General features: G+C 42.0%; 2 protein-coding genes across 12 annotated transcripts in view; one reads left to right on the top strand and one right to left on the bottom strand.

Moving 5' to 3' along the window:
- The window catches only part of LACTB (lactamase beta), a 61,846-nt gene that overhangs the window by 18,537 nt on the left and 23,450 nt on the right, over positions 1–19,859 (bottom strand). For 5 of the 11 annotated variants that reach the window (XR_007475649.1, XR_007475640.1, XR_007475643.1 and 2 more), the window contains 3 exons: positions 9,166–10,087; positions 8,679–8,852; positions 224–313 (listed from right to left, as the gene is read on the bottom strand). The gene's annotated coding sequence lies outside the window, so the exon portion shown is untranslated. Of the gene's footprint in view, positions 1–223; positions 314–8,678; positions 8,853–9,165; positions 10,088–10,792; positions 10,900–15,986; positions 16,657–17,071; positions 17,562–19,859 lie in introns of those variants that run through there. The other 6 variants (XR_004485819.2, XR_007475641.1, XR_007475642.1 and 3 more) reach the window with 5 other exon arrangements.
- RPS27L (ribosomal protein S27 like) lies at positions 16,009–19,523 on the top strand. The gene is made up of 4 exons (XM_004274719.3): positions 16,009–16,146; positions 17,035–17,143; positions 18,107–18,217; positions 19,326–19,523. Exons 1-4 carry the CDS (start codon positions 16,141–16,143, stop codon positions 19,352–19,354), a joined length of 255 nt encoding a protein of 84 aa, XP_004274767.1. The 5' UTR covers positions 16,009–16,140; the 3' UTR covers positions 19,355–19,523.

The following is a 19,859-nucleotide window of genomic DNA, read 5'->3' on the forward strand; positions in this document are numbered from 1 at the left end:
ATCTATCTCATAGAGAAATTATAAAGATTAAATGTGATAATCTATGCAAAGTGTTTAGCACAGTGCCTGGCACAAAATCAGTGCTCAGATAATACCATCCTCCTCATCCTCCTCCTCATCATCATTGTTAGAGATTATAGGGGAAGGAGTCTCGGTTGCTCTCAGAGCCTAAGATTACAGCCTTCAGATTTAGTAACCTGCCCCATGGTTCCATTAATGTTACCTTATTAATCTGAAGCAGGAGCCCATGTAAGTCAGAACCTCCAGATTTTCTGCTTCTAGTCTTTGATTTCAGGTTTTATTCTTTGGATACCTAGAGAAGTATGAATAAGATAGCTTTCATTCAGACATAATTTGAGGGCTGTTTAAAAAGGCACTTTGCAAATTAACTTCTTGTACATATGCCTCAGTAATTCTGTTGGTTGTAAAATATATTGTTAGGCGATGTGGATCCTTGTAAACAGGCTCATTTCCAATGTCCTTGGTGGGTCTTTTGTTTAAACTGGTTTCTCCCCTTAATGTGTGGTCCCTAGATTTGAAAACAAAAGTTTTTGTTGCAGACATTCATCATCAATGAAGTTCATGATGAAGGCCTTTTCACTTAACAAACTATGTTTAGGTACTGTTCAGTGTTTGAAGGCAGAGCTACAGTGAGGCAGTCTGAACAGGAGGACTTAGAGCCACTGGCTGCCTTGACAACAGTTTGGAGGGAGTAGGCACCTTAGGGGGTCTTAGTTCAGTCTGTGCCTCCTTTTTAAAGAGCTTCTGTGCATCCACTTCCACAGGGGTGGGCCCCAGGAGTCACTACCACCCCAAGTGCCTACGGCTGATTGGAGGAGACGCTCCTGACCCAAGCTGAGATTCTGTCTGCAGGACGTCTGGAATGCGGACACAACCCTTCTGGTCAGTCACTATTGGCCTAGATCTAGGACAGCATACAATAAGGGGCTGGCATGGCCATTTTCACGATGTACTCTGGGAGGCAGAAAAAACTGGAATGTAGCAAAAGATGACTAAAAGCGTCAGGGAGAAGTAGAGATGAGAAACCAGGTCGCCCCTGGGAGAAAAGGGGAGGTGGCAAGAGAATAGCTGTCTGCGTTCCCATGGGCCTCTCAGGGCTTTGTTCTAACCCCCTTGAGGCCCAGCTGCCCTTCCGGCTCTGGCCCATGTCCAGTCCACTCTCTGTTTTAGCTCAGGCAACCTTGAACTGTATCTGTTACGTGAAACCCAAGGAGCCTTGGCTGAGTGAGTGAGCTGGCACTGAGAGAGAGGCCACACCAGGTGGGGTCCACATGGGGATGCCCACCCAGGGGGATCCCATCACACTGGCCTGCCAAAATCAGACATGCATACAAGTAATTTTTGCTGATGATAAAACTGAATAGAACAGATTCATAGTTATTCCAAAACAGTGTTCTCTCCTAGTCACTTCCTGAAATGCTTTTTTGTGTAGTAGGAAGCAGCTGGCATTATAGATGGCACACCCATAATTGCGTCTAACCCTGAATATTTTTAAAGGGGTACGTGTACCTACAGCTGTCATTGGTCATGCATGTTGCAGGAAACAAAGCAAAACACAACGCGATAGGCACTGGTCTCTTCTAAGGAGCTATCAGTCCCCATCACTGTGCCACTTGACATTCATCTATAGCTTTGGCCCTCCCCCAGATTCAGGGCCCAATCCTGTCTCTAGCTGAAGGCTTTAAGGCCCTGTTTCAGTAGTGCAGGGGACAAAGTTAGGATATCCTGTAACTTGTCCTGCTCTGATCAAATGCCCTGGTTCTGGCCTCTGGGCTTTTGCCTTCAACCAGGCATCGAGTCCCTCTTCTAATTCCCTGTTGTAGAGCCTGAGTTCTCGACTCCTCAGGCTTTAGCTCCTGCCTCCATAACCTGACCAGAACCCTGGTCTCTTCAAAATCAGGACTCTAACTTGCTTACGTCTATTTTCTCCAGGTAACACCCCTGAAAGGCAGACCGAGCTGGGAGCTTGCTGTCACTTGTCCTGTCTGTCCCACACTGCCCACACTGTCTAGGTCACTCCCACTGTTTCTCCCATTCCCCCACCCCCACTTTCACCACTGCCAATAATCATATTTGCTCCACGTATGGGACACCTACCTTTTGCTACCTTCTAGGTCTTTCTAACACTGAATCTCTCTCAATTATCATGTCACCTGTTACTCCTCTCAGGACCCATGTGGTCCTGCAGCTCTGCCTGCCTGGCAGATCTCCTCCACTGATTTCAGCTGGGCACCAATCACAAAGCCTTGCACACAGCAAGGTGACAGGGAGGCAGGGTGGCATGGTGGAATGAGCATGACATGAACATGGGCATCCCGAGCAGACCTGGGTTCAAATCCTTGCTCCTCCACTTGCACCTGTTCCCTAATGCCTGTAGGACTCAAAGGTACAAGGTATTGTTGAAAGAATTATATTATGAGATAATGTGCCTGTCAAAATATAGCAGTTATTTTATAAAATACCAAATTTAGCTTTTTTTGGGGGGGGGCAGGGCCTGCACCACGCAGCATGTGGGATCTTAGTTCCCCGACCAGGCATCAAACCTGCATCCCCTGCATTGGAGGCGTGGAGTCTTCACCACTGGACTGCCAGGAAAGTCCCCACCAAATTTAGCATTTCATAAAACACATCTGTCTTTCTTTCTTGAACTTATATTTCTAACAGCTTTATTGAGATATCCACATATCATTCAACCCACTGATTTAAAGGGTACAATTCAATGGTTTTTAGTATATTCACTGGACTTAGATTTCTTAAAATGTAATTATAGCATAAGGGATATGAGGATTAATAAGTTAAAAAGATGTACGATTTTAGTCAGTTATAATTTTATGTAAATCAAGAGTGTGATGCCATTGCATTGTCAAAAAACTTATGCGATTTTGGGCTGTACAGATACACAGGTGATGATAAGAACAAGATGGATAGTGGTTCCTTGTTATTCTGAGCAGGACATGTGTTCAGTCCTTGGGCCTAGTTTAAGAGGGATATGGGCAAATTGGAGCATGTCCAGAGAAACATGAAAAGGGTGACGAGAAACAGCAAATACTGTTTGTAGGAGCCTATGATATTCACCCTGGAGAAGTAAATCCAAAGAGGAAATGAAACCCCATCCTCAATTAGCTCTGGGTTGTCATTTGGAAAATGAATGACATGTATTTTCTATGTTCTTTCGCTAGGCCAGAACCTCAATAAGTGAATTTAAGTTAAAAGCAAGCAGATTTTTTCTTTTTAACATCTTCATTGGAGTATAATTGCTTTACAATGTTGTGTTAGTTTCTGCTGTATAACAAAGTGAATCAGCTATATGCATATGTATATCCCCATATCCCCTCCCTCTGCGTCTCCCTCCCACCCTCCTTATCCCACCCCTCTAGGTGGTCGCAGAGCACCGAGCTGATCTCCCTGTGCCATGCAGCTGCTTCCCACTAGCTATCTATTTTACATTTGGTAGTGTATATATGTCAATGCTACTCTCTCACTTCGTCCCAGCTTACCCTTCCCCCTCCCCTTGTCCTCAAGTCCATTCTCTACATCTGTGTCTTTATTCCTGTCCTTCCCCTAGGTTCATAAGAACCATTTATTTTTTTAGATTCCATGTGTATGTGTTAGCATACGGTATTTGTTTTTCTCTTTCTGACTTACTTCACTCTGTATGACAGACTCTAGGTCCATCCGCCTCACTACGAACAACTCAATTTCGTTTCTTTTTATGGCTGAGTAACATTCCACTGTATATACGTGCCACATCTTCTTTATCCATTCATCTGTCAATGGACACTTAGGTTGCTTCCATGTCCTGGCTATTGTACATAGAAGTAAGCAGATTTTGACATGATATAAAGGAGCAATTAAAGCTGTCTAAAATTGGGGTGGATCGTCCCTTCCTAACCTGAAATTCTGTATTTAATATATTACCTCTTTAATAGCAAGTCAGAGAGCTACACCTTATAGAGCTTTGACTCTGTTATGTGTCGAGCTCAGGTGGGTAAAATGATCAAGTAGGTCACCCCTTGTTTACTTAAGGCTAATCATTCAGTTTGGGTGAGTCTAGTAGTCCATTCTTCCTCCCATTTTTCATTCCCACTCTCTGCTTTTTGATCAGAGGAAAGAGAAAAGAAAGCCCCAAATCGTCAATATGGGTATTTTATTAGCACTTCTGATGATAATGGAAATATTTCTAAAATAAGACTTTGGCATTACCTGATCAGGATATTGTGCTCATCTCTTCCCTGCTCTGTGTAAGGGACTGCATCTTAGCGTTTGAAACTCGCCATGGTGGAAACACCTACAGAAATTAGCAAATACGGCAGACCATCTTCCCCCAGCTCATCGACCAGTGCCCACTGCTTTAGCATCCACACCACCCAGTGATGACAGAGCTGGCACTGTTAATAATGATGACAGACCTTCTACTAGATTTTTGGACCATGTGTCTCTATAAGAAATACATTTATAGACAACGGTATTTAACTTTCATATAAGGGCAATTTGGAATTTAAGTAGTTTAGTGTAATTAACTAGTTTCAGATGAGTGGAATATTTAGGGGAAAGTATTTGGGAAAAACTGGACTCATTCTCAACTGCTTTCTAGACCACATCTCTTTTTTCTTTAAGGAAACCCCATAATAACCATGGTCTGTATATTTGAAGAGTCTGTTATGCACAGCTACTTATGGAGTGACCATGTGACAGACTAGGAAGACATGTCCAAGATGAAGGCCCTCTGGAAGTGGGAAGATAAAGCTCTCTGCTGGCCAGTACTCCTTGTGCCACCTATTGGATTTTGAAAGAACAATCTCTCAGCTTTTGATTCAAAGGTAAGACTCCAGCAAGTATTTTCCGCAGATGGAACATATTCGTAATCTTCCTTAAGGCAGAACTATTGTAAAAACTTTGCATTGTATGCGTTGTTATGAGGGAAATCACCATCAGCCCAAGATTCCCAGGGCCAACTGGTTTCTTTATCATCAACAAGCTCCAGGAATTATAGTCGGCATTTATTGAGCACTCGCAGTATACTATGTACCTTACAAGCATTCTCTCATTTTATCTTCATCTAACCTTACGTGATGGGTATAAATATTTTCATTTTACAGATGGGGAAACAACTTCAAGTGGTTAAGTGGCTATTAGAGTTAAAAAGTTTCTGTGATCCTAGGAAACAGGATTTACATTGCCTACTGCTTTGTATACAGCAGACATTCCATACATAGTTGAATCAGTTTTTTAATGTGAATAAATAGAGCACCATTCTTCTTAATACTTTGAGCCCTTTGACCTATTAGCCTTTTAAGCAGCTTTTATCTAATGGAAAATCAGAATGATTTATATTTATTTTGCTTCTACGTACATTCCAAGGGCAGAGCTCCCTGTAATATCTCATTAACCCTACAATGACATAGAATTATTTTCCCAATTTTAGAAACAAGTTAATGGAGGCTTAGCAGGAATTAGGTTGTCTTTTGATGTTTTCATCACACCAAGTCAAGGCAGAGGAAAGACCAAAGGCATGCATTAAGAAGAACCTAGTTCCTACTGTATAACACAGGAACTATATTCAATATTCTGTGATAAGCCATAATAGAAAAAATAGGAAAAAGAGCAGGTATATATGTATAACTGAATCGCTTTGCTGTACAGTAGAAATTAACACAACATTGTAAATCAACTATACTTCAATAATAATAAAAAAAAGAACCTAGTAAAGTTATGACCAGAAAAAAGGGTTCTAGATAAACCCGGAGGGAAACAGTCCTCAGAGAGTGACCACAAGTCAGTTCTGCTGAGTATGTCACTCAATGGACAGAGTTCTGTGCTTACTAAGCACTGTAGTAGGCATGGGGGAGATAAGACCAAATCCTGATTTTGAGAAGCCTATGGGCTTTTAGGGAAGAGAAGACAGAGACACATACACATAAGGAAAGTGAATTTGCAGTACGAGAGACTAAAAAGGAAAAGCAGACAAGACAGCGGTGGTCATTGAGAAACAATTAACGCAGGCAATAAGCATTGCAGGAGTTCAGAAAAGGGAGCGATTATATTTGCATAAATTTACGCTGACCTCAGCATCTTCACTATGAGCTGTGGGAAGACAATGAAGTTTGAGAGAGCACCTGGCTTCCAAGGAGCTCACTTTCTTCCCTGGAGACTTGAGCAGATCATGAGAGGGTTTGCAGCAAGTAGCCAGAGAGATGAGATGATGAGAGCCAGAGACCTGATGATCAAGACCAGCAAGATGGTGCTGGGACAGCTCACGTGGCTACTGAGCCTGGATGTTCTGAATTATTAATGATGTTTCTCTCTCTGTATTTTTCCCGCTTTCTACCTTTAAGCAAAAGTAGCCTGGAGTTCTTCCTGGACTTTGCTTTTGAAATTTTTAAGCCCTCCAGAGAACTCTCAACCTTGGCTCCTCTTGGAATCACCTGGGGAGTTTTTAAAACACTGCCACCTGGGTCCCACCCCCAAATACTCTAATTGACCTAGGGTGCTCCTTCGGTGATTCTAATGAGCAATCAAGTTTGAGTATCATTGACTTAAAGGGTTCCTTGACACGATAGGAGAGAATGAAATTTGCCAGAGTGAACAAAGTATCTTGGAGAAACAGGAGAGCTGGGGAACTTCTCTGCTCCAATCTAGAGAAATAGCCTTGACTTGCTACCCTGGAGTAGTAGGGATCTGGGTCGGGCTTCCCCACAGCCCCATGGGGGAGGTAGGAAGACTCCAGAGAGAGTGGCTGTGTGGTGGCCAGGGCTTCTCACACTGGGATATACACACAGATCACAGGGGATCTTGTTAAAATGTAGGTTCTGACTCAGTAGGTCTGGATGGGGCCTGAGAGTCTGCATTTCCAAAAAGTTCCTAGGTGATCCCAATGCTGCTGGTCCACAAACTGGCAAAGATCTGCATAGCCAAGACCTAGGCCGTCTACCTTAAGATTCTCGTATCCATCTAAAGCAACAGATAGGAGGAGCCATGACCTGTCAAACCTGAAGGGTTCCACAGACAGGGACAGTAGACATCTGTGCAGTGACCTGGTTAGACTGACAACCGAGAAGCAGATGGACCCCATCTGCAAAGCCTTCTAGACTAAAAGGGGAGCATATCCTGTCAGGGGGTACTGGCAGATCACAGATGACCCATTCAAAAGGGGTCTAGAAACCAGAGGGCAAGAGAAGCCAGCTGATACGGCCCATCAAAGTCAGCCTCCCGGGCATAGAGCAGGGCGAAGGATGGGCACAGACCTGGTGGGGGACACATACAGGAAACTTAGCACAATCCTCAAGAATGAGGTGAAGTGTTCGCCAGGCCAGCTATCTTAGTCTGTTTGGGCTGCTATAACAAAATACTATGGACTGGGTAGTTTAAACACTAGACATTTATTTCTTACAGTTCTGGAGGCTGGGAAGTCCAAGATCCAGGCATCAACAGACTTGGTGTCTAGTGAGAGCCTGCTTCTTGGTTTATAGATGGCATACTTCTGTGTCCTTACACGACAGAAGGAGTGAGGGAGCTCTCTGGGGCCTCTTTGGGGCATGAATTCTATAATGGAGTAGGACCCTATGGGGCCTTCCCGGAACAGACCCCCCCACCCACTCAATGTCCTCCCCGCCCTCTTGTTTGTAGAAAAGCTGTAGTCTCCCAGGCCTCCGCTGAGTCACAAAAGCCTGCCTCAAGAATTAATGATTGAAAGGATGTGAACATGTAATGACAAAACTAGCAGTTGGGCCAGGAGAACTGCTAAGAATTTAAACAGTCAAACAGCCATATGGCAGTCACAGAATTTTTAGTTCCTCCCTGAAGTACCTGAATAACACTATCTGATGCACATTTCCTGAGTTGTTTTACAGATGCTAAAATCGCCACCAAATGGAAGAAGTTAACTATTTGATGACCATAAGCACTTAGCCCCCAGACCTACTGGAGCCTAAGGACTGGTAATGTTGATCCCTGTGACCCCACCCTGTTACCTCACCATCAACCACAACTCTTCGATTCACACACCCTGTGACTCCCCTCCCTCACCTTGCCTTTAAAAATGCTTCCTTGAGGGGCTTCCCTGGTGGCGCAGTGGTTGAGAGTCCGCCTGCCGATGCAGGGGACACGGGTTCGTGCCCGGGTCTGGGAAGATCCCACATGCCGCGGAGCGGGCTCCGTGAGCCATGGCCGCTGAGCCTGCGCTTCCGGAGCCTGCGCTCCGCAACGGGAGAGGCCACAACAGTGAGAGGCCCGCGTACCGCAAAAAAAAAAAAATGCTTCCTTGAAACCCACTGAGGAGTTCAGGTCTTTTGAGCACAAGTGGCCTGTTCTCCTTGCTCAGCCCAGCAATAAACCTTTCTTTGCTCTCATCCCAACTCCAGCATTTCAGTTTGTTTGGCCTCACTGCGTGTCGGGCACACGAAATTGGGTTTGACAATTCCAACATGAGGGCTCCATCCTAATGACCTAATCACCTCCCAAAGGCCCCACCCTCCAATACTATCACATTGCGGGTTAGGATTCAACATATGAATTTTGTGGGGGACGCAAACATTTGGTCTATAGTACCAGCCCAATGGGGGCTCAGCCTCAGTCAGAAATTAAGTTGGTATGGAAAATAAAGAAAATGACACCAGCGTTTGCATCTGAGACTCTTACCCCTTAAGATTGGAGCTTACCTGAAGTGTCAAGGATCCTCATGAGTGGCAGATGAATCGCAACCCGAACAGCAGAGCTCTGGGGATAATATTTGTGAACCTGTTGGAGAGCTGATGTGCAGAGAAGAGGTGGGTTTCAGAAGTTGCTGCTGCTTTCAGGAATGTGTTGAGAATAAGCCACACATGCTTTGCAACCTGCCAACAGGTGGACAATAGAAGGAAGAGAAAAAGAATGCTGCCTTGTTAAAGTTTTCCTGACAATGTGGATTTCTTTGAGCTTCTCAGAAAAATACTTAGAAAGGCAGGGGTAAGAAAAGTTAACTTTAGGGCCCCACCTCACACCCTGAATTTCTTAAACATCAAGACTAAACTAAACCTCTGACCATCTTTCTGGGAAAAGAAGGGCACAAGCCTGAGGAACTCCAACCTAGGGGAAAGTGGCTAACTGACCTATTTAGAACTGGTTTTGGCCGGTTTGAAGTTTAGCATCAGTGGGTTCCTGGCTTACCCTGAACACCTGTGAGTTTTCCCAGCGTCTGAAGTTTGGCAAAGGAGGAAGGGGGTAGAAATGGCCGCACACTTAAGGTGAAGTGCTGAAAAGGAGGGTTCAGCAGCACCTTCTCAGACCTGGCCAGATAGAACAGCTGGAAAGTCTCTGGTTGCAGAGAGCGGGGGCTACTCTTCGTTAAGGTGCGCCGGCTTCTCATTGCGGTGGCTTCTCTTGTTGTGGAGTACGGGCTCTAGATGCGTGGGCTTCAGTAGTTGTGGCATATGGGCTCAGTAGTGGTGGCTCGAGGGCTCTAGAGTGCAGGCTCAGTAGCTGTGGCGCACGGGCTTAGTTGCTCTGTGGCATGTGGGATCTTCCCAGACCAGGGCTCGAACCCATGTCCTCTGCGTTGGCAGGTGGATTCTTAACCACTACGCCACCAGGGAAGTCCCCAGCACACAGAATTTCAACTGGCACTTCTCAGTCCTTTGGGAAGCCTGGCAGGAGCTCCTTGTGCAGGCCTGAGAGTAGGCTGCCAAGGCAAAGGGACTCTGTGTCCCTGCACCTGCCTGCATGTCCCTTTATCTGCCATCAGTGCAAGGGCCTGGGGACATGTTACAAGAAACTGAGCTTTGGACGAGGAGGCAGAGTTATAAATAGAGTCCAGGTCTTCTTGACCTTGAGTTTTATTTCTCACACTATTACAGTGTCTCAGAAGTTGAAGGCTTTTGACAATGTGACTGTACTGGGCATTGGTTAAGTAACTGAAGCAATAACTAGGCCTGATGATTAGAAATTGTTCTGAGACCTACTACACATCAAGTGCCAAAATAAATTCCAGGTTAGGGAGTTCTGTGGTGGGCTAGTGGTTAGGATTCTGGGCTTTCACTTCCATGGCCCACGTTCAATCCCTGGTTGGAGAACTGAAATCCTGCAAGCTGAGCTGCAAGGCAAGAAAAAAAATTCCAGGTTAATTAAAAAGTTAAAGAATAAATACTACAACAAAAGAATTAAAAGAAAGCATAGGCAAATATTTAGCTGATCCTAAGGGGGCCAAGGCCTGTCTAAACACAATAGCAAAAAGGAAAAAAATTATAGATTTGAAATATATATAAATTCCTCTATGATTAAAAAATTGCCAAAATTTAATAGGAAAAAAGTTGGGAAAATATTTGCAGTATTTATGACCAGTGGTTAATATCGTTAATCTAGAAGGATACATAAAGAAATAGATGATCATCTCACTTTAGAAGTGCTAATGGCCAATAAGCATTTGAAAAATATTAATGAAGACAACAGTGAAACATGATAAAAAATGTTTTGCGATGGTTAATTTTATGTGTATTTTACTACAATAAAAAATGGGGGCTTCCCTGGTGGCGCAGTGGTTGAGGGTCCACCTGCTGATGCAGGGGACATGGGTTCGTGTCCCGGTCTGGGAAGATCCCACATGCCGCGGAGCGGCTGGGCCCGTGAGCCATGGCCGCTGGGCCTGCACGTCCAGAGCCTGTGCTCCGCAGCAGGAGAGGCCACAACAGTGAGAGGCCCACGTACCGCAAAAAAAAAAAAAAAAAAAGGGATGGAAAAGGATATAGTTATGTGCAAAGAATTGAAATCTTAGGTAGGAAGAAGAGATTAAAGAGCTTACAGGAAAGTGAATTTCCTTTAATACTCAGTCTTATCCCTGCATGTGTTTGGAGACTTTCCAGAGAGTAGTTCCCAAACTCTAGTAGATGGTGAAGTATTTTTACTGCTCTATGGGGAAATGAGAAGACAGCATAGTCAGTTTTCCAAAAGTTAAACATTTTCAGTGTTTACCATGAGCGTAGTCTTTCACACCTGTTTGTTATTAACAGGCTTTTTTTTTTGTAATTTGTAGTGATAGTGTAAGATAATTTTTTGAGAAAGAGAATGTGTATGGGTCTCTAAAATGTCTGCATCTGGCTCACAAGAGAGCTGACAACACAACGTTCTCCCTCAAATTAGGGGAAGACAGTGACAAGTCCAGACACTTGCAAACAACTACTCTCAATTTTCATGGAAGACTTACAGCAAAGTTTCATTTACTATTCCATAATACATGATATTATGACAAAATACCATTTACTTCTTTTGGATTGACTGAGACAGGGAAAAACTTAATATCCAGTATTGTCAAGGTTGTGAAGAAAGGGGCATTCTCAGACATTTACATCTGGATTGTAAATTGGTTTGACTTTTCCGGAGGGTAATTTGGCAGTTTATATTATAAATCTTAAAATGTGCATAACTTTTGACTCAGCAATTCCTTTTTAGGAATATCCTAAGGATGATCAAGGATGGACACCAAGACTTATCTACAAGAATGTTTACTATAGCGTTATTTTAATAGTGAAAAATTGTGGGGATGGAGTATTGAGTGTTATATTTGACAGATTTGGGCGGTGGGTAGAGGGGTATTCATTATTGTATTAATTTTCTGTTGTTGCTCTAACAAATTACTACATAAAGTTAGTGGCTTAAAACAACACAAATTTATGTGCAACATCATGGATGGACCTTGAGCACCTTATGCTAAGTGAGATAAGCCAGACAGAGAAAGACAAGTACTGTATATTATATGTAGAATCTAAAAAAATCAAACTTGTAAAAAATACCCCAAGAAACAGAGTAAAATGGTGGTTACCAAGGAATGGGAAGTGGGGGGTAAGATTGATGGTGTTTAAGGGTACAAACTTGTAACGAGTACTAAAATAGCCATAAAGATTTTTTTTAACATCTTTATTGGAGTGTAATTGCTTTACAATGTTGTGTAGTTTCTGCTGTATAACAAAGTGAATCAGCTATATGCATACGTATATCCCCATATCCCCTCCCTCTTGTGCCTTCCTGCCACCCTCATCCCACCCCTCTAGGTGGTCACAAAGCACGAAGCTGATCTCCCCGAATGATGCAGCTGCTTCCCACTAGCTATCTATTTTACATTTGGTAGTGTATATAAGTCCATGCCATTCTCTCACTTCATCCCAGCTTACCCTTCCTCCTCCCCGTGTCCTCAAGTCCATTCTCTACGTCTGTGTCTTTATTCCTGTCCTGCCCCTAGGTTCATCAGAACCATTTTTTCTTTAGATTCAATATATATGAGTTAGCATGTAGTATTTGTTTTTCTCTTCCTGACTTACTTCACTTTGTATGACAGATTCTAGGTCCATCCTCCTCACTACAAATAATTCAATTTCATTTCTTTTTATGACTAATATTCCATTGTATGTATGTGCCACATCTTCTTTATCCATTCATCTGTCGATGGACACTTAGGTTGCTTCCAGGTCCTGGCTATTGTGAAGAGTGCTGCAATGAACATTGTGGTATGTGACACATTTTGAATTATGGTTTTCTCAGGGTATATGCCCAGTAGTGGGATTGCTGGGTCATACGGTAGTTCTATTCTTAGTTTTTTAAGGAACCTCCATACTGTTCTCCATAGCAGCTGTATCAATTTACATTCCCACCAACAGTGCAAGAGGGTTCCCTTTTCTCCACACCCTCTCCAGCATTTATTGTTTATAGATTTTTTGATGATGGCCATTCTGACTGGTGTGAGGTGATACCTCATTGTAGTTTTGATTTGCATTTCTCTAGTGATTAGTGATGTTGAGCATCTTTTCATGTGTTTGTTGGCAATCTGTGTATCTTCTTTGGAGAAATGTCTATTTAGGTCTTCTGCACATTTTTGGATTGGGTTGTTTTTTTGATATTGAGCTGCATGAGCTGCTTGTATATTTTGGAGATTAATCCTTTGTCAGTTGCTTCATTTGCAAATATTTTCTTCTATTCTGAGGGTTGTCTTTTCATCTTTTTTTATGGTTTCCTTTGCTGTGCAAAAGCTTTTGTTTCATTAGGTCCTATTTGTTTATTTTTGTTTTTACTTCCATTTCTCTAGGAGGTGGGTCAAAAAGGATTTTGCTGTGATTGATGTCATAGAGTGTTCTGCCTATGTTTTCCTCTAAGAGTTTTATAGTGCCTGGCCTTACATTTAGGTCTTTAATCCATTTTGAGTTTATTTTTTTGTATGGTATTAGAGAGTGTTCTAATTTCATTCTTTTACATGTAGCTGTCCAGTTTTCCCAGCACCACTTATGGAAGAGGCTGTCTTTTCTCCATTGTATATTCTTGCCTCCTTTATCAAAAATAAGGTGACCATATGGGCGTGGGTTTACCTCTGGACTTTCTATCCTGTTCCATTGATCTATATTTTTGTTTTTGTGCCGATACCATACTTAGCATACTGTCTTGATTACTGTAGCTTTGTAGTAGAGTCTGAAGTCTGGGAGCCTGATTCCTCCAGCTCCGTTTTTCTTTCTCAAGATTTCTTTGGCTATTTGGGGTCTTTTGTGTTTCCATACAAATTGTGCAATTTTTTGTTCTAGTTCTGTGAAAAATGCCAGTGGTAGTTTGATAGGGATTGCATTGAATCTGTAGATTGCTTTGGGTAGTAGACTCATTTTCACAATGTTGATTCTTCCAATCCAAGAACATGGTATATCTCTCCATCTGTTTGTATCATCTTTAATTTCTTTCATCAGTGTCTTATAGTTTTCTGCATACAGGTCTTTTGTCTCCTTAGGTAGGTTTATTCCTAGGTATTTTATTCTTTTTGTTGCAGTGGTAAATGGGAGTGTTTCCTTAATTTTTCTTTCAGATTTTTCATCATTAGTGTATAAAGAGTTAATGTACAGTTTATTGAACATAGAATATTGTAAGAATGTAATGTGATAATTATTGTTACAATGGCAACCATATTACATAAATATATCAGAGTAACACATGTATACCTTAAATTTATACAATGTGACATCAACTGTATTCAAAAAAATAAATAAATGTTAAAAATAGATAAAACAACACAAATTTGTTATCTTACAGTTCTGTAGTTCAAAGTCTGACCTGGGTCTCACTGGGAGAAAAATTGAGGTGCTGGCAGGGCTGTGTTCCTTCTGGAGGTTCTAGGGGAAAGTCCATTTCCTTGTCTTTTCCAGCTTCTAGAGGCTGCCTGCAATCCTTGGCTCACCATTCCCTTCTTCCATCTTCAAAGCCAACAACATGGCATCTCTCAGGCTCTTCTTTCATCACCACATGTCTCTCTCTTTCTTTCTCTTCCACTTTTAAGGATAATCCAGGATAATTTTCCTAGTTTAAAGCCAGCTAATTAGCAATCTTATCCCCACCTGTCATATAACTACAGGTCCTGGGGATTAAGAAGTCTTTGGGGGCCATGATTCTGCATACACAATTGTATTATTCCATATACTTATCTGTCTGAAAGTATATAATACTAATATTTTAAATATTAAGTATTTAAAACCCAGCTGTAATGTCTATTTTACTTTATTTTTTTTCCAGACAGAATTTTTATTTTATTTATTTATTTATTATTTTTGGCTGTGTTGGGTCTTTGTTGCTGCATGTGGGCTTTCTCTAGTTGCCACTATTGGGGGCTACTCTTCCTTGTGGTGCATGGGCTTCTCATTGTGGTGGCTTCTCTTGTTGCGGAGCACAGGCTCCAGGTGCATGGGCTTCAGTAGTTGTGGCATGCGGGCTCAGTAGTTGTGGCTCGCAGGCTCTAGAGCGCAGGCTCAGTAGTTGTGGCGCATGGGCTTAGTTGCTCCATGGCAGGTGGGATCTTCCTGGACCAGGGCTCGAACCTGCATCCCCTGCATTGGCAGGTAGATTCTTAACCACTGAACCACCAGGGAAGTCCCCCTAATGTCTATTATAGTGTATGGATGAAATAAGGACATATATTCACAGGATGAATGCTATGTGCCCATTAAAAGTCATAGTGTAGGAGAACATGTAGTAACATCGAGTGATTTTCATTATACAGTAAGTTGTGGGGGGAGGGGATCAAATCTATAAAAGAATATGTACAAGATGATACCAATTATGTAATACCAAAACCCAGAACAAACCTACATGCAAGTGAATAAAAAAATGTCTGGAATGATAAAGGTCAGAATATTAATAATGCTTATCTCTGGATGGTGATTTAAATTTTCTTCTGTTTTTCTGCATTTTCCAAAATGTACATTACACATGTACTATCTTTTCGAAGAGAAATAAAAATTGATCTAGAACGTCTATCTAGGACAATTTTCTGATGAAGCGTCTCCTTGGTTTCTTAGCTTTTGACCACACGCACTCACAGGATGGTCCTCTTCATCAAAAATATTTCAAGTCTGGCCATCGGCGACACTCGCTGTTTTTTTCAGGCTCCAGCTGTCTGCTCTGGAAAGTGTGACCCACGGAGGACAGGAAGGAGCCACACGATGAACTAAGCACGGCAGCGAATCGGTGCTTCTTAAAAACTTTTTTCAAGGCCAAGCAAACCCAAGGCACAGCTACATCCCGCAAAGAACTTAATAACCGGTACCGGTACCTTGGAAGCAGGATGCGCAAGTAAACGAGCTTCTTTCATAATCTCGCTGGCACGTGTTAATGGTTTTAATTAATAATATTGTTTTTAATACATAAAAGAACAGAGGCATCACCCATGTGCCCGCCCGCAGGGCAGCCGAGAGCGGAAGGCTTGGCGGCGGGACCTACGACAAGTGACCAAGCGTGCCCAGCCGGGTCCGCTCTGCAGCGGTGCCGGCGCTCCCGAAGCCCGAGGGGGCTTCCCATCCGGGCGTGCACCGCCTGAGCCCGGCCCCAGGAACCACTTGCCCAGAGCGAAGCCCTGGGGACGGCGGCCTTAGCCCAGGAGCCCGCTACGTTCGCGGGCTTTGGAACTCGAATCGGCGAGGGGCTCGGCACCTCCCCTCGCCCGCCGCCCGCGGATCCCCGCCGGAGCCAGCCCTCACCACAGAGAGGAGCGCCTAGAGTCAACGGGCCCGCCGCTCCGCTCCTCCCAGCCTCCTCTATCCCGGAAGTTGACGCCGCGCTCCCGGTCGCGTGCTGCTTGCTTGGGGTGTCGCCTTAGAGATCTGCACGGGCTGGGCTTGCGAAAGGATCAACATGCCTGTGAGTTGTTTACTTTCGGGCTTCGCGTTTGTGTCTGCCTTCTCTGTAGGCCGAGGGGCCCCAGGGGCGGGCTAGCTCGATGGCTCCGCGGGCCCCCGGGTCTCCCGGCCGAACGCGGCTCGGCTGTTCGGATCCCGCGGCTCTTTCGCGCGTGGTGGACTTGTTGGGACTTGCCCGGCGGCGCGGCAAGTCGGGCCCTGCCTGGGCGTGGAGCCGTCGGGACTGCACCCGGCGCCGCCCTGGGTGCAGTCTGGAGTCCATGGCTGGGAGGGGACAGCTCCCCGGGTACCTCAGTCAGCCCTCCTGGGTTTCGGTGGGAACCCGCGAGGCTGTGACCGTTGAAGTCTTCTTGCTCTCCTTTTGCTTCGTGGGTCTTGCCCCCTGTGCCTTCTCTCGGAAGCGATTTCCTACTTGTTTCCTTTTTGAAAACTGTCTTCGCAGTTGCCTTACAAATTATCAAGGACCGTCTCGCGTCAGCCACTTAAAAGAGTTCTTATCAGATGTTGAACCCTGGGGGCAGAAATCACCTCGGTGTTGGCATTCGCCGGGTCTACCTCAGCGACTTGTACTCTCAGCGGGTCCAGGGTCCGGATCACGTTCTTACTTAGCACCACAGTTTTATTTTCACTGGCGACTGTTATTAGTTAAGAAGAACGGAGCTAACCTTACCACGTTTCCTGATCGTTCCCCTTAACCGGAACTTGGAGAACACAAGCATTATAAAAAGTGTTGATGAAAGTTAACAGGCTTTAAAATAAGTAACATCTAAAGTGTTGTCTCTGCTGAATATGACTGTTATTCCTATTTTTGCATGTATATTTCACATATGGTTAAATCGGCCGGAGTTGTGGTGTCATTCTAGTAGTAATAATATGCTTTTTTATTCAGTTGGCTAGAGATTTACTGCATCCTTCCTTGGAAGAGGAAAAGAAAAAACATAAAAAGAAACGGCTGGTTCAAAGTCCAAATTCTTATTTTATGGATGTAAAATGTCCAGGTAAAATTTCAAACTTTAACTCCTTTCCTAAAGAAAATTTCTATAAGGATTACTTACAGAATTTCTGTAAGGGTTACTCATAGTGTGTTCTGTATGTTTCGATATTAGGACCCGAAGTGGGATTACAGAATTGGAATGTCATAAGGGTTATTTCCATAATAAACCACTTTAGAAACATTTGGGTGGTGGGGGTGTGTGTGTGTGAAGATGGGACTCCACAGGGGACATGACATTGGACTTATTAAGTCTTTAAGCTGTTCAGATGATAAGTTTTCTTTTTCACGATGCAATGAAAAGTATATTGATTCTTCAGTGTAAAGCTGCGGGGTCCGGTATGGTGGTCATTAGCCATATGTGGCTACTGAGTACTTGAAATGTGGCTAGTCAAAATGGAAAAATTCTTTCTCATTCTTTTTTTCTTGAGGTATAATTGACATAAAACATTATATTAGTTTCCGGTGTGTGATCTCATGATTCCATATTTGTATATATTGGGAAATGATCACCACAATAAGTCTAGTTAATATCTGTCACCATACATAGTTACAAAATTTTTTTCTTGTGATAAGAACTTTTAAGATATACTCTCTTAGCAACTTTAAAATATTCAATATGGTATTATTGACTATAGTCACCATGCTGTATCTTTTTTTTAATGCTGTATCTTTAAGTGTGAAATAATACACCAGATTTTGAAGATGTAGCATTGAAAACAAAAAGGCTTTGATTATATGGTGAAATAATAATATTTTGGAAATACTGAGGTTCAATAGAATATATTATTAATTTCACTTTAAAAAAAAACTTGTTTTTAATGTGGCTACTAGAAAAGTTTGTTACGTATATGGTTTGCTACTGCACAGCACTGAAGTTCCTAATCTTTTACAGGGTCTTTACTAGAAATATGTTGAACAGGTACTGTGTTTTTTTCTGCTTTTCACTTTTAACACTTCCCTTTTTCAGGCTGCTACAAGATTACCACGGTTTTCAGCCATGCTCAGACAGTGGTGCTTTGTGTAGGTTGTTCAACCGTGTTGTGCCAGCCGACAGGAGGAAAGGCCAGACTCACAGAAGGTAAATCATTTGGCATTTTCTAACCCAGTGATCAGATTTTATGATTTTAAAATCTCTCTCTTTACTAAAAATCAGTTTAAAAGAAATCTTAAATTCATAATTACCAAAATAATTTTTATCTTTTATTGCTCTTTTAGTAAAGAGTGCCCTGTTCAATTAGATAAGTTTGTACTCTTGACCTTGTAAAGAATTGCTTTATCTATTATTTTTCTTAGTTTAGAGCACCTGATTCTGTTGTATTTAGTCAGTTTGCTTAACTTGGAATGTTAGAGATAAATCAGAATGGAGCAAAAGAATAAATACATAAGATATCTAAAAACAGGATTTAAAAATTTCTCCTGTAAATATTTTGTTTCAAATGTACTTGGTACATATGATTTAAGATAGTTTTAATCATTGCTAGCTAAGCAACAGATAACTATATGAAAATGTCAGAGGTTTGATTTCTCTGAGCAACTTATGATTAATATAGTCTAATTTTAATTCTTTCACTTTTGTGAAGAAAAAATAATACATATGTATATAATTTTCCATAGTAGTACTTAGAGATTTACAGTTCAATAGTGATATTTGAAATTTGCTTGTGGTATTTTGAGGAGCTGTGAATTCCATGTTATTCTCATTGGAAGAGTTATAAGTGGATTGCCAATAAATCCAAGATCTATTTGGTGTGACTTTGTGAGATCTAACTGAAATTAACACAATATTTAAATGCAGTATTGCTCTTAAAAATGTACTTGCAAGATTGCCAAAACCTTTATATCATGCCATGATTTTAGAACTTTGTGTCCATGTGCCGACAGATGATTAAAAGGGTGCATCTGTACCAGAATTTTCCTAAAAGATCTGAAATGAACTCTAATCAGAATTATTTTCTTGAACTCCATTATAACATTTGAGAACAGAGAGTGACAGTCACATCAGAGTAAATTCAAATATAAAAGATATCTTTTAGCAAATTTCTGGTATAAAAAAATAACCTATATATGAATATTACTCTAGTATTTCTAAGACTTAAGCTTTTATGTAAAAAGTATTTTTTGTCATTAAAACTGTACCAAAGATAGAATAGACTTGTGTTTAATATGCTCTTGTGATTCCTTTGCAGGGTGTTCATTTAGAAGAAAGCAACACTAATGACCCACACAACTTCCTGAATTCGTGTTCTATCACAGAAAGCCTTATCAGTTCAGTAATTCCAGTTAATCTACCAAGATAATGTAATTATGTTTAATTTTGTAAGGTATACAACAGCGCTCTCCTATTTTGCTGTCAGTTTTTCAATAAAGTTTTGATTATGGGCAAACTTCTTTTTTTCAAGTATGTGTTAATGTACTATACATTTATATATGCTGTGTATATGAATTTGGTTTAAACATTTTTAAAAGGGTATTCTGATTAGTTTGTGTCTCACTTCAGGAGTAGAAACTTTAAATATTTGATTTTCAGTCCTTTTCCAAATTTCTGTGAGGGGGCTAAATGATTACAAATTCTAAATATAGTTTTGGTATTGTAACTATGGAAACATTTATAGAAGTACATATTTAATGCAGTAACAATCACTGGATTTATATGCCCATAACATACTGTATACTTTAGTACAGTAACTGCAGCTGGGGTGTGAGTTATAGAAAGCTCTTTT

The sequence above is a fragment of the Orcinus orca genome, chromosome 2 (genome assembly GCF_937001465.1).
Source record: "Orcinus orca chromosome 2, mOrcOrc1.1, whole genome shotgun sequence".
NCBI classification, from domain to species: domain Eukaryota; kingdom Metazoa; phylum Chordata; class Mammalia; order Artiodactyla; family Delphinidae; genus Orcinus; species Orcinus orca.

What these genes read in the sequence shown, in the direction of transcription:
- RPS27L (XM_004274719.3), top strand. An exon ending in TATGGATGTAAAATGTCCAG is followed by an intron (nt 17,144 to 18,106) that starts GTAAAATTTCAA and finishes TCCCTTTTTCAG; the next exon opens with GCTGCTACAAGATTACCACG. An exon ending in AAAGGCCAGACTCACAGAAG is followed by an intron (nt 18,218 to 19,325) that starts GTAAATCATTTG and finishes ATTCCTTTGCAG; the next exon opens with GGTGTTCATTTAGAAGAAAG.